Below are 15,237 nucleotides of genomic sequence, written 5' to 3'. Positions count from 1 at the left end.
GCATGGACTCCTTAAACCCAGTAACTATATGTTTTTATCTCATCTCAAATGCAGGCATATCTCAGCTCTAAGTCATACGAGGTAGGGGGTGAACACTTCCTACTTTTATAAGCCTGTTCACTGGGACAGAGTACACAAGTCAGACACCAATTGCCATAAGCTTGGAAAGGGAGCAGAAGGGAGCTGGAGAAGGACAGCAGTCTACCTGAGGGAGATGCGTAAGTCAGTCATACTGACAGATTAGACAGGACTGGTTATTTTGAGTCAGATACTTGCCAGCAACAACTGGGAAAGTTAACCACCGCAGCACAGATGTTAAAACAGTGCTTTGCCTTAAGCAAATCACAGCCTACTGCTGCATGTTACATTAAACCCAACAGGTCAACATAACTCTTTTTAGCACCATTACAGGTCAGGAAAATACATTTATGACATGCAATGTACCTAGTGCAGAATCTGCAAGATGGAGATAGTTCTGCTGGTCTAATTCAAGCAGCATGTACACATCTCTATAAAATCACCTGAATTTAAAAGATTACAAATCCTAAACTGGAGTTGAGTTCCTAAAATTAGGTCACTGATTTGGCCCTGCTCAGACCACGATGTGATCTACAGGTTTTTGATCATTTATTTAAATGATCCTTAAACAACCTTTTGTTCTCCATCTGCTAGAAGGTATCAGTAAGAATCTATTTGTTTCATCATAAGTTTCCGGCTGTACTCATAGGCAAGGAACAGTGCCCCGTTGGCCAGGAATGCTCGGATCATAGTTGGCTTTAGTCCAGAATACAAGGCAAGTACACCTGGAAATGAAATCGGAGCCAGTTAGCAATTTATTAAAATGCCCATCTATCTGTATCAACCACTGTGCTTTTACCTTCAAAGGATACTGAAGTAATGCTTCTGCTTAGAGGGGCACGCACACACGGAGAGCTGAACTCACTGGTGTAGCGGTGTTACTGGATATTGATATAGAAGGAGCATCTAGAGTTGTAACATGAGTTTAGCCATTTAAGTGCTTATGTTAGAAGCTTATCTCAGGTATGACAGGGTCTTCAGAAGGCTACCTTGGTCACCTGAGGATACAGCTCACAGCAGCTGTACCACAGCTGGCAAGGGGACAGAAAGAACAGCAGGCTATGCTGGAGCTGTGCCCCAAGACAGACTCCTGCTCTGATGAGTATCTTCCCTAGTAACAGGGCCGGGATTTGTATCTGCTGCCATGTACATTCTTACACCATCTTCTGAAGTGCCTGGCGTAGGCCTTTTCCAGAGATGAGACACTGAGGTAGATGCCCCAGGTTGCCAGGCTAGATAGATAGGACTGATTTATGAAACAGCCCTCAGTCAGCCATATATTAACTTCTAGAAGTGAAGAAAAATTCTGTACTGAACTTAACCGGTTCCTTCAATTTCCATGTATAAGTTTGGTCATGGGTAATGGAGCTCATTCCTTTATCTGCTTTTAATGGATACTGAGCGTTTGTTAGCTTTAAGTGAATTGTCTCCTGAACCAAAAGGCATAGCAGATACAGTAGGTCTCAATTTCTGATTCCAAGCTTTCCAGACTACATGAAGCATCAATATTTCTGTTTGTTAGAAACAGTTACTATCCGTCTCTAACACATTATCACTGGACTAGATTTCTTAAGCAATCTTTGGTGTTGGAGAGTATAGATTTCAATCTGCAGCCCTACAGATTCAGTTGATGTGCTGCATACTCACCTTCAGTTCTCACAACAGTTACAAATGTTCCCATAAAGCCTGTCTGTTTTCCAGCCATTGAAAGAACCTGGATTCTAGATTTGACACAGTCCACAGGATACACAGCAATCCACAGACAGCTGCCTCCAAAACCTCCGCTTAGCAGCAAAGGAATGGGACCTAAAGTTAAGAAATAAGCTTTTATACACACCACAAAATATTCACCAACACAAATATCACATTATTTCAACTACAAAAGTCAAAGAGAACACAGAGGAAACTACTTAAGACAGAAGAGCAGTTTCTGCTCCCCCACAAACCTTTAAGTTAATTTTAAGCCACTGCTAAGTTGCAAGTCTAACCAGAAGCTCAAAGGTTATAAGGAGTGCCTCTTAGATTATTGGCCACGCTAAAAAAGCACAACTCGGAGTTCTGTTTTGACTGTATTAACTAAATTAACTCCACTGCTTTCACACTCGTAATCACCTTCCGATGCTAATTGTGAAATGGTTTAGAGTAACATCACGTAGGGTCACTAATCACCTGTAGGGATTGATTTGGTACAGTGAAGTTACTTTGTGATCAGTCATTTTTCATGATGCAACCTCATGTTGTGTTTCAGATCAGATGTTTATAAACATTTTGCAACAAAGACCAGAATGCATGCAGTTGAAATCCTACCTCACAGCAAGACAAAGTATGATTGTGCAGTCTTTCAATGGGAGACAAGCAATCTTTATTCTGGCATCTCCTCATTTTTTTTATGTCTAATTTTCAATCTCAGTGTTCTCTTACTATCATTGTGATGACAACTAATGGTCAGCATACATTTTAGCATACACTTGAACATACGGTTCAAGAGAATACAGCTAAAGACATCAAAATTGCTCTGAACAGCCGCTGAAATGAAATAGTTCAGAGTTGCGTTACACTGTGGAGTCAGATATTTAAGTACTTTTGTAATATTACTGTTAGCTCACTGTGTTTATTTGCCATCTACAATACATCCTGCTCCATTGGAAAGTAGTCACTTCAATTACTATATATTCATTCACTTCATTACTATAGTCACTTCATTACTATATATACACAAAATGCAGACCTCTGTATTCTGTATGTCCGGTTTCCTTCATTTTACATGTATTTTACAACTGCTATGCATTATTAGTATATCTTCCTCCCTTATGTCCCCCACAACAGCATGCTACAATCCACCTGGAAAAAGGGGCATCGTACCTAATTCATCTTTTGATCTCCCAGAGGCAAAGAATGTCCGGCTCAGTTCATATCCTCCAAAGAAAAAGAAATAGCCTGGGACTTCCCGCAGCAAAGTGCTTGACAGGCCACGGTAAAATCCAAGGGGACCATCCTTTTGAATAACACCCTTCACTACTGACCAAACTGTACTGATAGAGAGGTTGATCCAGTTAGTGATCCTTAATAGCCAGATAAGAAGAAGGTTACAGAACAATAAGCAACTGCAGCTACAATTAAGGGTTAGATCCATTGTGTAGACAACAGGACTCACGTAAGACTTAGAACAAGATCCTGCCAGGAGGCCTTCACTGGCCCCCAGCTTTTCTAGTACCTGGAAGATCTCCAGGCTGCGACCCTCCCAGCCACAACTCGTCTCTGGTCAACAGTGCACTATAAATGTGACACTGAGCCAATAGAGGATTAAAAATAATAAATACATACAGAAGGGTTTCAGAGATACTGGGCAGGGTGTATACTTACTTGTGCCCCTGGATTATCTTTCCTGACAACTGCATTTCATGCATGGCCTGCAGCCGGCACTTCACCAGCTCTGTTGGGCAGAGGACAAGGGTGGCAAAGGCAGAGGCGAAGGAGCCCGCGGCAGCGTTCTGCAGATCACTGCAAGAGAGAAACTGCAGAAGGTATTTGGGCACTGACCTGGCAGTGCAGTGGAGCCACTGCACCAGCAAACAGCTTCCTGAACCTGTACTCTAAATATCATCAAGAAAAACTGACGGACAGTCTTGGGGGGAAGAGTCTCAAAGGAAAAGGGCAGTTACTTGAACTAGGGGAGATGAAAAACCTAGCTCATCCCACCTTCATACACAACTCAAATATATCCTTTTGACAGCTGAGAACATATATTGCAACCTTTACCCTTCTTGCTATACTTTAGTTATTGCAGCAGAATAAACATTGTCAAATCTTCCTCTTCTTGGCTTTTATAAAAATTGCCATAGACTTGTTTTACTGGGCAACTTTTGGGTACTAGTTACTTCCTCAAAGAGAATAGGAGCAATAATCACCTCATATAGATGTCAGTGTTCTCAAATTCACCTTACCAGTATTAACACAGGTTTTCAGTGAAAGATGCTAGAAATCTGAAATCAAGGCACAATGGACCACTATAATCTTTCTATTGATGTGCTGCCAGGAATACAACCATGTGAATCAGAGAGCGCAGACAAACATAAACCGCGCCACTGAACAGGACAGCACTGTAATCTGCATTGACTCACAGTATTCCAAAACTGGGACTTACTTTGTAGTGGTATTACACATATCGCAAAGTCTGGGCTGCTAAACTGCCAGGACTCAAAAGGCTGGTACTCCAGGATTGTACTGCTTTATGATACACTTTAAACAGGCTCCACAGACACCGGTGTGTTGGACAGGAGCTGCACAATAGCACAGAACAAGTGGAGCTTCTCTCTTCTTTCAGAGCCTGGGAAGTCAGCACAGCAGAGACTGACTGCACAGAATCACTGCTGCACAGAAATTCTTTCCATACAAGGGAGATGTTTGCCCTGTGCCCAGCAGTTTTATACACCTAAGTATCAGAGATTAAAGCTATAACTTTTCACCTTACAGAAGCATCACGGAACTAAAGTTGTGACATGAAGCAAAGCTTGTAACGTATTCAGGTATGACAGTGACAAGAACTGTCAAAAGTGGAAGAAATCAGCAACTGGCTGCAGAGCAGGAACTGAATAATATGCAGTAAATAAATGGCAACATTGATTGCACAACCCTTTTGCAGCACACAAAGCTTGGCTTAACAGGATCTGAGATGCAACCCAATCAAGCTCAAGACAGAGCAAGGCAGAGTTAAAAATACAGTATATGGCTGAGCCCTGCAGTCCTTAAGTTATGAGCTAGAGCAAGGCAATAACGTTACACATTAGGATAAGAAAATATCGAAGAGGTGCCTTAAAGCTATGCACTGAAGGACGCACAGGATCCTTTCTCCTTCAGGGGAGAAAAACACCCAGATGCTATCAGACTTGAAAAGAATTCTGACACATGTACATAAAGGACTAGATTTAGCCATAATTCAGATCTTTTCTACTTTTGCCTGTTGATGTTTAATTCTACATACAAAAATGCAACTACACCCACTGTTTAGGGTTTGGTCTTTAATATAGTGAACCTCACTGCAGAAGCGATAAGCCTTGAATCCCATTCAAGTTCCCTCTCAACTCAAAATGCCTAATTCAGTATTTTTCTGGGTCAGAGAGTTTTGATCACACAGCACAGGAGCAAGAATCCTCTCCTCTTACACTGCTGCTTCCTCTATAAAAGGCATTTATCTTGGTTTTCAAAGAAAATAACCTGCTGAAGATGACTAGTCACGTACTAAGAAAGTCAAACTGAGGTGAACGAGGATAATAGTTCTCTCAGTTTAGACTTTGGCACAGAACAAAATCAGTTTGGTTGGACAAAATGAGCACTTAAAGACAAACTGAATTTAGCACTTCTCTTTCCATTTGGTTGTCTCAGTTCAGACTTTAGCACGGAATGAAATCAGTTTGGTTGGACTCAATGGCTGTTAAAAGATAAATGGAATTTAGCATTTCTCTCTCCATTTGTTTTCTTTTTGACTCATGCATCAATGGCGTGTATTCCTTTAACTAAAACACTGTTGTTTTGTAACTGTCCTTGTAACTGTTTTGCAAGGCTTCACACACTGACCTACACACAGGCAGGCTAGGCAAGTTTATTTTCAAGCCATTTAAAAGTATTACTGAAAAGGTAACTTAAAGCAAAACCAAACTATTATAGCTGGTTTTGAGAAATCTCAAACACTATAAAATAATGAAAAAGTGACAAGCAATTGCTTAGATATGGGTAAGAAAAATGGTCAGGTTCACCTCCGTTTGCGACTTTACACATTTTCTTCTTCAGGCTAAGACAGTATGACAGTTTTTAAACAGCAGAGGCAATGAAGGTAATTATAGTTCTTCACTTGTCATGTCTGGAGGGTAGCCACCTCATCAGGGTTTTTTCCCCTCCTCTACAGCACATTACAAAGGCTTCTCGACGCTTCCACAATAAGAACGGGTGGACACATCCTGGACAGACCACATGTACTCAGGGCACCACTGCAGACCACGTCAATACAATTCTCTCATATATGCACCTCGTAAGATGCCCCCACAATGATCCAGATGAACAGACCAATGGAGCAGCACCAAGGGAGAAATCTTTCAAGTAAACTTAAATCCTTTAGTGTTTTGTCCTAGTACAGTCATGCAGTCACACTATTTGCTCTTCAATCAACCATGAATTAAACAGCCATCCTCAATCTGAAAAGTACCAGTACCTGACCAAGGAAAGAAGGGTAAGATGTCAGAGGCCCTTGCTATTGCTACATATTCAAATTACATTCCCATTCTGTATCCTACTCCAAAGATGAGGAGTAGTACACCTATGTACACTGTTTGAAAGTTTCCTGCACTACCTCCCCTACATACACCCTAAATATGCTGTCTCAGTCACTTGAGATGATCCTAGGACTTCTGCAAGTCCATGGTCTACCTCTCAGGAGGATCACAAAAGATGATTAAGAAGTGAAGCATGCTGTTGGTAGGCCTACCTCCTACATTTTAGTGGGTAGAAAAAGATAAGGGATCTGTAAGCTGAGCAAGCAGAAAATCCCTGATCTAAGAAAGTAATAAAAAAGGTGGAAACAATTCTGTCCCAGCTGAGAGGTCTCAACTGCCAGAAAACAGTGAAAGAGAATGCCAGTAGACAGCAATTAATGTAAGTTCATCACTTCATATTCCCTCATAGCAGGCCTCAGTCTTAAGATACAGCACATCTTAACACGTGACAGAACCTCTCACGTAATGCCACTTTTAGATACTTGTCTTGCACTTAGGTAGCTACCCATGTCATGTCAGAGATCTCAAATGCAGAATCATGGCCTCCTCAGCTACTTCCGTTTGGAGACAGATGTAACAGAGGTAAAATGAAGCTGTTAATAAAAAGCTGAATGTGGTTAACCCTGCATAAGCTGAGCAAGCAGAAAATCCCTGATCTAAGAAAGTAATAAAAAAGGTGGAAACAATTCTGTCCCAGCTGAGAGGTCTCAACTCAGAGAAAGTTTTCAACACTGCCAGAAAACAGTGAAAGAGAATGCCAGTAGACAGCAATTAATGTAAGTTCATCACTTCATATTCCCTCATAGCAGGCCTCAGTCTTAAGATACAGCACATCTTAACACGTGACAGAACCTCTCACGTAATGCCACTTTTAGATACTTGTCTTGCACTTAGGTAGCTACCCATGTCATGTCAGAGATCTCAAATGCAGAATCATGGCCTCCTCAGCTACTTCCGTTTGGAGACAGATGTAACAGAGGTAAAATGAAGCTGTTAATAAAAAGCTGAATGTGGTTAACTCTGCATAACTCTTCGAATGAATGGAGTTAGGACAGTCTGAGAAGTCTTTTACACACTGTGGGGCAGCACAAGGATGGAGAAGGTGCAGCTACTCTCAGTGCTGCATAGAAGACATACCTTGAGAAATGCATAACAGTAATGCACACTGAGACAGCTGGACCACTGACAGCTCTAAAGTGATACACCTGGAGAAAAGCCATCCTAGCTAGAAAGAGATTATGATCATTACACCGGTGCATAAATCCACAACTTGTTCACACCCTGAATACTCTGCACTGCTCTGGTCTCATGAGCTCAAACCCAGATGCATTAGAATTACAAGAGTTTCAGAGAAAGGCAACAAGGACAGTTAAAGGAACAGCTCCCAAGTGCTCACTGACTAGGAGGGCTGGGATCCTTCCACCTAGGAAAAGACTCAGATGGGGAAAAGGGGCATGGAGCACTGGATAGAGATCTACAAAACCCCAAGTGGCATAGAGACAGTGGCTAAGGACCAACTGCCTCTTCCAGTTACATAATTAATGATTATCACCTGCAGAACTCCCTGCCAAAGTGTACTGCAGATGCAAGGAACTTGTAAGAATTTGTAAGACTGGACAAGTGCTCCAAAAGAGATCCAAAGTCACTGACTGGATCACACCAGGCTCAAGAAATCCTCTGAACTAAGAACGTAGCCTGGCAGAGGACTCAGAGTAAATACTAAACACTTTCTTCTTTCTCATTAAGGAGGCAACAACTTATTGCCAGTACTGTAGACCACACACCGTGCAAAATTAGACCCTCAGTCTAACCACCGTTACATTCAAGCTTTTGAAACTTAAATAAATTTAAAAAGCAAGGCAATATTAGAAAAGTGTCCTTTCCCCTAAGTATGCCTCCCGGTAAGAGGAACCATTACCTCCCCTGCAAAATCAGAACAACCTAGAGATCAAGGGAATACCAACTTTCAGATGCTGCAATGCTCATTCCCTTTGGTAAGATGTTCCAGGTCTTGAATATTCTAATTAAGTTGTGATTATCTAAACCAGCCAGCTGCAGTGACAAGTAGATGGCTCAGTCGTAGTTAGACACCATATCTCAGCACAAAGGTCTATATTCCAAAACTTACTACGCTGCAAACCGGCAGAGGAGGGCCTGGGACATCAGTTGCACCCTGACAATACAGTATTTGCAGGTAGCAGTCACATGACTTTTCATTTATTTATTTTAAAATATGGAACAGATTTCTATTACTAACCTGAGCTTTGTTTTCCTGTCTACTCCAACAATTCTTCTCACAATTTGTTGGCAAAATCCATAGCACATGAAAAGAACTGAGTTCTCCGCGATGTTGGCTACAAGCGCTGGTGTGGTTCCCTTGTAGAAGCCTCGAAACCCCACTTGCTTATAGGTTTTCACAAAACAGTCAACAATTCCTTTGTACATGTCGGGGAACGTCTGCATCTTCACCTTTGCGGTGTCAAAGGGCTGGCCAGTCACCACACATGCTGTCCCACCTAAGCAAGCAGTGGAAGTTAAGAGGGTGGTTAAAGGTTATCACAACTGAAACGCCTATACACAAACAGCACTATTAGGAAAATCACGCAGAAAGCAATGATGAATGAATTCTCCGCAGGAAAAGACAATTGCACTGATTTTAGCACAATGGCATCAATTGTCAGTGGTGAATTTAGTTACCTGAAGAAAAAAAATCATGCATAACAGCAGTAACAGCTTGATTCTCGTTCAACATTACCTTACTAAAAGCAAGCATCTAAATTAATCAGTTCACTTGCATAAATGGGTACTGAATTAGCGGTATTGTTCTGCAATCAAGTCACTTGTGTTAATGAGTTAAGCAAAATTTTCCTTTGCTCATTAATGCAGTGGTTTAGAAGCCATCTGATTTTATGTTCCAGCAACAACAAAAAACTGAAAGATTTATAATCAAGTGAGACAAAGATTCCCCCAGGACAAGAGAGAAACTGCTGAGAGAGTGCTAAAACTGATGATGCATGATAAATTGATAACAAAAGACTCAAGCTCTTTACTTCAAAACTCCAGATGATTCTTATTTACATTTATTCCCACATACTGGAAGAAAGCATCCAGGATAAGCTGAAAAAGGGCAAAGTTTCTCAATGTGTTATCTTTTCCAAATTGAACTGCAAGGTCAATACCCTGAAAACTTGTGAGATATTTCCATGAATGCCATCAATAACCACTCTGCCCACAGTGCAGTGTTCTTCCACAAGATCTAACCCAATTCAGTAGTCTGCGGAAAGAGCTAACATTATACTTTTTCAGTAAGAAATACCAGTGGACACTGACAGCAATCTACTAGACGCCAATACCTAACAGGAAGCATATGATAGGTGTACCTTATATAAACTTTACAGTTTTGCTTTTTTAGCAAGAGAGAAGAACCATCCTAAAACAGAAGCTCATCCTTAACCAAAGCACAGTTGACATGCATATACCTTAAAGAGAGCACATTAACAAGATGTTTTTTCAGCTATGAAACTGAAATAATTATCTGTAAATACAGATTATGTAAAGAAACTGAAATAGAAACAAGTGTGTGAATCCAGTTAAGATTCGTTATTTTTCTTTCAGGTGGTAAGTAGGAGAGTAAGCAAGTGTTTGTTTAACCAAGGTGATTTTCAATTGATTTTATTCCTTGCAAACACATTTGTGTTACATTGTTGTTGCTCCTCTGCAAAGAGGTACCTGCAGGTCTTTAAGAGGAACTCAAGGCCCTAGCTCCCATAAAATCTCCTTCTCAACCAGATGGATCATTAAAAGCTTCAGAGCAAATCATGCAAGGAAAAATGAAGGGCTTCTTGCTCTGGGAGGGATAACCAAGGAGAGAAGTAGCTGGCTGAGAGCAGTAACATCCATGTAAGCCTCAGATGAAAACCAGAGCTAGAAAGGCTCAGCCAATGCTACTTGCAGGCAAGTCAGGTAGATATTAATCTACAAGACAAATGCCAGGTTCCTGTGTAAAGGTAGACCTAAAACATCCACATGTAGTAAAACAATGGCTGTTGGAAGAAGCCCAAGAAAACCAGGAATGGTCTTGGGAATGCAAAGCTGAAAAATTGGGAGTTGACTGCGAACGGCTGTTCCAAAAAGAGAAAGGGCTCTCCCTACACTGTCACTGGAGGTGGCACAAGAAGCCCAGTAAACTACAGCAATGAACTTTGTAAGCCTCAAGGTAAAGACCAAGAGTCCCAGTTAATATCTAAAATATTAAAGAAAAAAATAATTCTTCCAGCCAGCAGTAGAGTCTAAAAAAACAACAACAAAACCAGAACAAACTGGAAAAACAAAAAAGTCAACCTTGCTTGAACGTTTAGACAAATGTGGTCCTAATAATAACATGTGAACAGTGGGGAAAAGAGTCCTACGTAATCAAAGAAGTGATGAGAGGTTGCTCAGATCCTAGGCAAAGGACTACGACACACAGGCAGCTAAATTACATATTTATTCTTGTTCAGAATTTACTTGCCCCAATATGTCATTACTTATCAGCTAGTCAAGACTGTATCTAGAGAGGAAGGTAAAACCAGGTTACGCATTTGCTGGAGGAACTAGCTGTTTGCCTAGTTAAATACACTTTCTAAAGGGTGCAGAGACATATGTAACACAGAAACAAGCACTACCAATGAACACAGGCAATACAAAGCAAGTATGTGGAAAGAATATGGAATATAAATACTAGAGGAACAGTAAAACTATTTATTACAACAGAAGTAGCAAAGAAAAAGAACAAGAACAATGATTTAGGATTGCTGAAGTCATGTTGTAAAAGCTCTGAATTCCTTCATCTTATCTGAAGGAAGGAGAACTATACCAGAGAAAACAGCATAATTAGTTCTAAGATCCTCTAAGCTCTACTGCCAAAAAACTGGCAAACCTCAAGGGCATGGCCCTGTTAGCCTGAATGTGGGCATGGAACAGTTATCACCAAGCAACGGATTTCTAAGCTAATACTAGTTTCCAGCTCTTGTAGTAGCCAAGATGAGACACACCAGGCTTCAACTCAGAAAGACAACTTCCTAAGCCAGAGTGCTCCACTGCCCTGGATGTTAACAGCAGCATTCCTGAGCTGAAGTACCAGGAAGGAAAGCAATCACACCTCCCATTTAAGCACCTGAGAACGCCCGCAAAAACATCAAGAATGGCACAGATATTAAGTTGCTACTTTGGGAAACAGAGCAGATATAATAGCTATTCTTTACTGAGGACCCAAAAACCAAGGAGAACAAACAGACTAAGAGAACCATATTTTTTTTAAGGCAATGAAGGAATAATAGCAGAAACACTTCTCTTCCCTTGTAGCGAAAGAGGGTGTTGTCTAGTCAATAACATATTTTGCAAAGGCTAACAAAGCAGGTATTCACTGGACAAAATGTGATGGCAGATGAAATGCTTTACGAAGGGGCCACACTGGACTCATGTTATCTGTCACCCCTTGCTTTCTCACTGTGCTAAGGTTAACTCCACTCTGACACATGACCTCAAATAACTACCCTTGAATGCACTTAACACCATTAATACTGTCATATTCACAGCATTAACACCATCATAAAAGAACTGACGGCAATAGCTATTGTACAGGGCAAAAAACCAAAATTGTTTAAACTGGTTATAACAGTACATTAGACAAATCTTTCCTTCCACCTTTTCTGTATAAACATTGTCAGCTTAGAAATCTCAAAAAGTCCCTTTTCCCTGGTAGAGTTAGAAAACGATTCAACCCTCAGCCACGAACATTACCAACATGGTAACGTCAGCGAGACAATGCAGCTGTTTCCACATTTGTGACTGTTACAACTGGTCCAGCAAAACTTTATAGCACAGACTAGACCAAAGTGGAAGTTAGTTAAGCGAATTCATCATCATCAGTCCTACTACTGAGCTTCCCAGCTTTTAAAGCTTCACACCGGGATGTTGTCTGAGCCAATAACCCTTCAGATAGCCTCTTGCCTGTTTCAATTAGAGAGGGTTCCTGTGACAAAAGCAGCACCTCAATCACTCACACATTGTTTGAGTTCATTCCAAAACTCTACTTGTGACTGATTCTTAAACTCATGTAAGCATGAGAACTAACACTGAAATTTAAACCTCCTTCTGGAAAATTGTTAGTCTAAAATAAAGGTTACACCTTCACTGTTTGGCAGGGGTTTCACCAGGGAGGAGCGATAGTGATGCAGTTACAACACTGGCTGAGGTCAGCTGCTTCACCTCCATATCCTTAAAATACAGGTGGTGAGGCTTTTTATAGCATCAGGAAACTGCTTTTACATTTGTCAAAGCTATTAAAACTGTCCCTTAGAAGTTTTGTGCAATTAAGTTCTCTCCAGCATTACCTGCAGCTCCTGCTGTGAGGTCGATAGCAGCCTGAATAGCAGGGTTGATCCTCATGCTTCACACTTGTTTATCGGTCACTTCAGAGTGAAGTCTCCCGTTTCCTGGAGGTGTCGAGATACTTGTCTCCTGAGGGAAGAGAAAGATGAACCATATGCTATTTACAACAATAACTGACAGGCAAAAGCATCACATGAATGCTTTCACTTCCACTCTTTCATTTAGCTTGTTCTAAACCATTTAGACACAGAAAATGCTTGTCCCCAGGACCGAGAGGTAGCATATTTGTATTTTGACTGACTAGTTTTGCCACATTAGGCAAGTCCTCTGGAGTATCACTGCCTAGCTTCAGATTACCTGGGCTTTCCAGCTTCTAGTCTCCCTGGATCTCTCAAATGAAAGCAAAGAGTACCTCCAGGAAACAGTGTTGAGCACTACCTTTCTATTGATTATAGAAGCATAGTCTCCATCACATGATTATAGAAGCATAGTCTCCATCACATGTCTAAGGCTAGCTGCCAGGAATATGTCTCCCCTGTCTCAGCTCCCCACCTATAAAGCAAAACAGAGAATTGCTCTCCTTACGGCGAACAGCAGCTAAGAAAACTATATTCACAATGATACAGGCACATTAGGTATTTCTACGTGGCTCTCAGAAGACACGAGTAGAAGAGGAATTAATATGAACATCTAGAATTGTGTCTGGCTGTCATGTTCCCAGTGCAAGTCCCCCACACACCAGCATATTATAAATAAGGATTACACCTCATCTCTCAGGAAGGCAGCTTGAAAGCAGAAATACAAAGGTGACGCTTTCAAATACAACATTCAAATGAATTCAGTTCTTAAGTTTGCAGCAAGGTAATGTCACTGGGCAAGCAGTTAAAACAAGCTTGCTTATTCAGAGTAAGATCACTGAGCCAAAGATCTCCCACTGTTTCAGAACCGTGTCGCTGAGCTAGACGCTTGGCTGGCTGTGCTGTCAAAAAAGTTGCATGAGTCTTAAAAAACACACAAATACACACATGAATCAGCCCTTCATTGACTGTTAAGCTTGTCTTCAAGCAGACTACACCAGTAAACAGAACGGTTTTCGCTCTTCTACCTACTGTAATGCTTCTTTTGAAGCCCGTTGTCTCCCAAAATATACTTTGGAGTAATGTGAATGGGAAACATAATTTCCAGCAGGCTACGATGAAAGAATAATTAAAAAACCCCACGCTGTATGAACCACATCCTTTATACAACTTCTATGTTACAAGCACAGATACTTGCATACAAGCAAGGTGTTATGAAAGCCTGCCTCTAAACAGATTTGTTATTCCTGAAGTTTAAAAAAAACAGTAGGCCAAATACTGTCACTCAGTAACTTCACATGTCCAATCTGTTTAAGATGCGTTGCAGGAATCTGAACATAATAGGTTTAAAGAAAATAGTCACTACTCTTGTAATAAATGACACTAATACATGCTATTTCCAAATTGTGGTTACAGATTTGAACCATCTCACTACTGACAGCATAGTATGCTAGGTGTTATTTCAAAACAGAGGCTCCAAGAGCCAGTTACACTTCATTATCCTATACACCTCATTAGCATTCACACAGCACTCCGCAGTTTTGATTCTCATTTAGAGGAAGAAACAAACGACAGATCAACGAGACAGCCTCTGAATGAAGGGAATTACTAGAGAGCAACAATTGCCTGCCTTCAATAAAATGTACCCTGCTTGCTTATCAACTTGTGCCAGTCCCCAGAGGGAGCACGTGCCAAATCACCTACAGATACCCACTGAAAGCTTGGCAGCAGAAGGAAAAACAGAGATGCCTATAAAAATAAGAAAGTTTTAAGAGCCAAGGAAGTTTAGTTTCCTGATCCATAAGAGCACATTGCCACTTTCAGAAGATTTAAGACTTAGTCAAAACTACACTGGTATTATATATGTACTTACCTTCCCTCCTATTTTTTTCCTATTTGTAATAACAGTAGCAGATTAAAAACTGCTTGTAGATATAGCAAGGCAACAACAACTCTGTTACTTCCAAAGCGGATCCAAGCCTCAAACCTGGAAACACAGAAGCATTAGTTCGCGTAGCAGGTCCCGCAGAGTCCTCCACCTGCAGCCCCAGATGTTATTCTCTGCTGATGCATTCTCCAAACACTAAGTAAATACACCCAGAAGGTAACACTGCTCCTTCAAGAGCCTGCAAAGGCAAGCCGTAACTCGGCTTCCCAAGGTCACAGCAGGCCGGCAGCCCAGCAGGAGCCGAGCAACTCCAGGGCTAACCGCGGCAGGCTGTCACACGTGCTCATGGCTGGCGCAGAGAGGGACTCCTTACTGGCCAGACCGCCAGCTCCAGGGTGGGCAAACCCAAAGGGCCGCTTTCCTTAGGAGAGTAAGACTCAGGCTACAATCGCGGCAACCCCGTTCCCAAAACACCCACCCCTTTTAAGCAGCAAAGCCCCGGCCTGCGTTCGGCGGGGCGGCGCAGGGAGGTGGCAGAGGCCTGCCGCGGGACGGG

At 41.5% G+C, this 15,237-nt stretch overlaps 1 protein-coding gene across 2 annotated transcripts; it reads right to left on the bottom strand.

Moving 5' to 3' along the window:
• Window positions 1-411: 411 nt before the first annotated feature.
• SLC25A15 (solute carrier family 25 (mitochondrial carrier; ornithine transporter) member 15) lies at window positions 412-14,956 on the bottom strand. Of its 2 annotated transcripts, none has more exons than XM_009319934.1 (7): window positions 14,667-14,956; window positions 12,719-12,845; window positions 8,602-8,860; window positions 3,442-3,579; window positions 2,941-3,110; window positions 1,726-1,884; window positions 412-803 (listed from the first exon to the last, which is right to left on the bottom strand). In XM_009319934.1, exons 2-7 carry the CDS (start codon window positions 12,771-12,773, stop codon window positions 679-681), a joined length of 906 nt encoding a protein of 301 aa, XP_009318209.1. In that variant the 5' UTR covers window positions 12,774-12,845; window positions 14,667-14,956; the 3' UTR covers window positions 412-678. The 2 variants fall into 2 exon arrangements, with proteins under 2 accessions (XP_009318209.1, XP_009318210.1); XM_009319935.1 differs by lacking the exon at window positions 14,667-14,956 and adding an exon at window positions 13,155-13,192.
• Window positions 14,957-15,237: the final 281 nt, after the last annotated feature.

Source organism: Pygoscelis adeliae, unplaced genomic scaffold, assembly GCF_000699105.1.
Source record: "Pygoscelis adeliae isolate BGI_AS28 unplaced genomic scaffold, ASM69910v1 Scaffold32, whole genome shotgun sequence".
Lineage (NCBI taxonomy): Eukaryota > Metazoa > Chordata > Aves > Sphenisciformes > Spheniscidae > Pygoscelis > Pygoscelis adeliae.
This window is presented reverse-complemented; position numbering and strand designations above follow the sequence as displayed.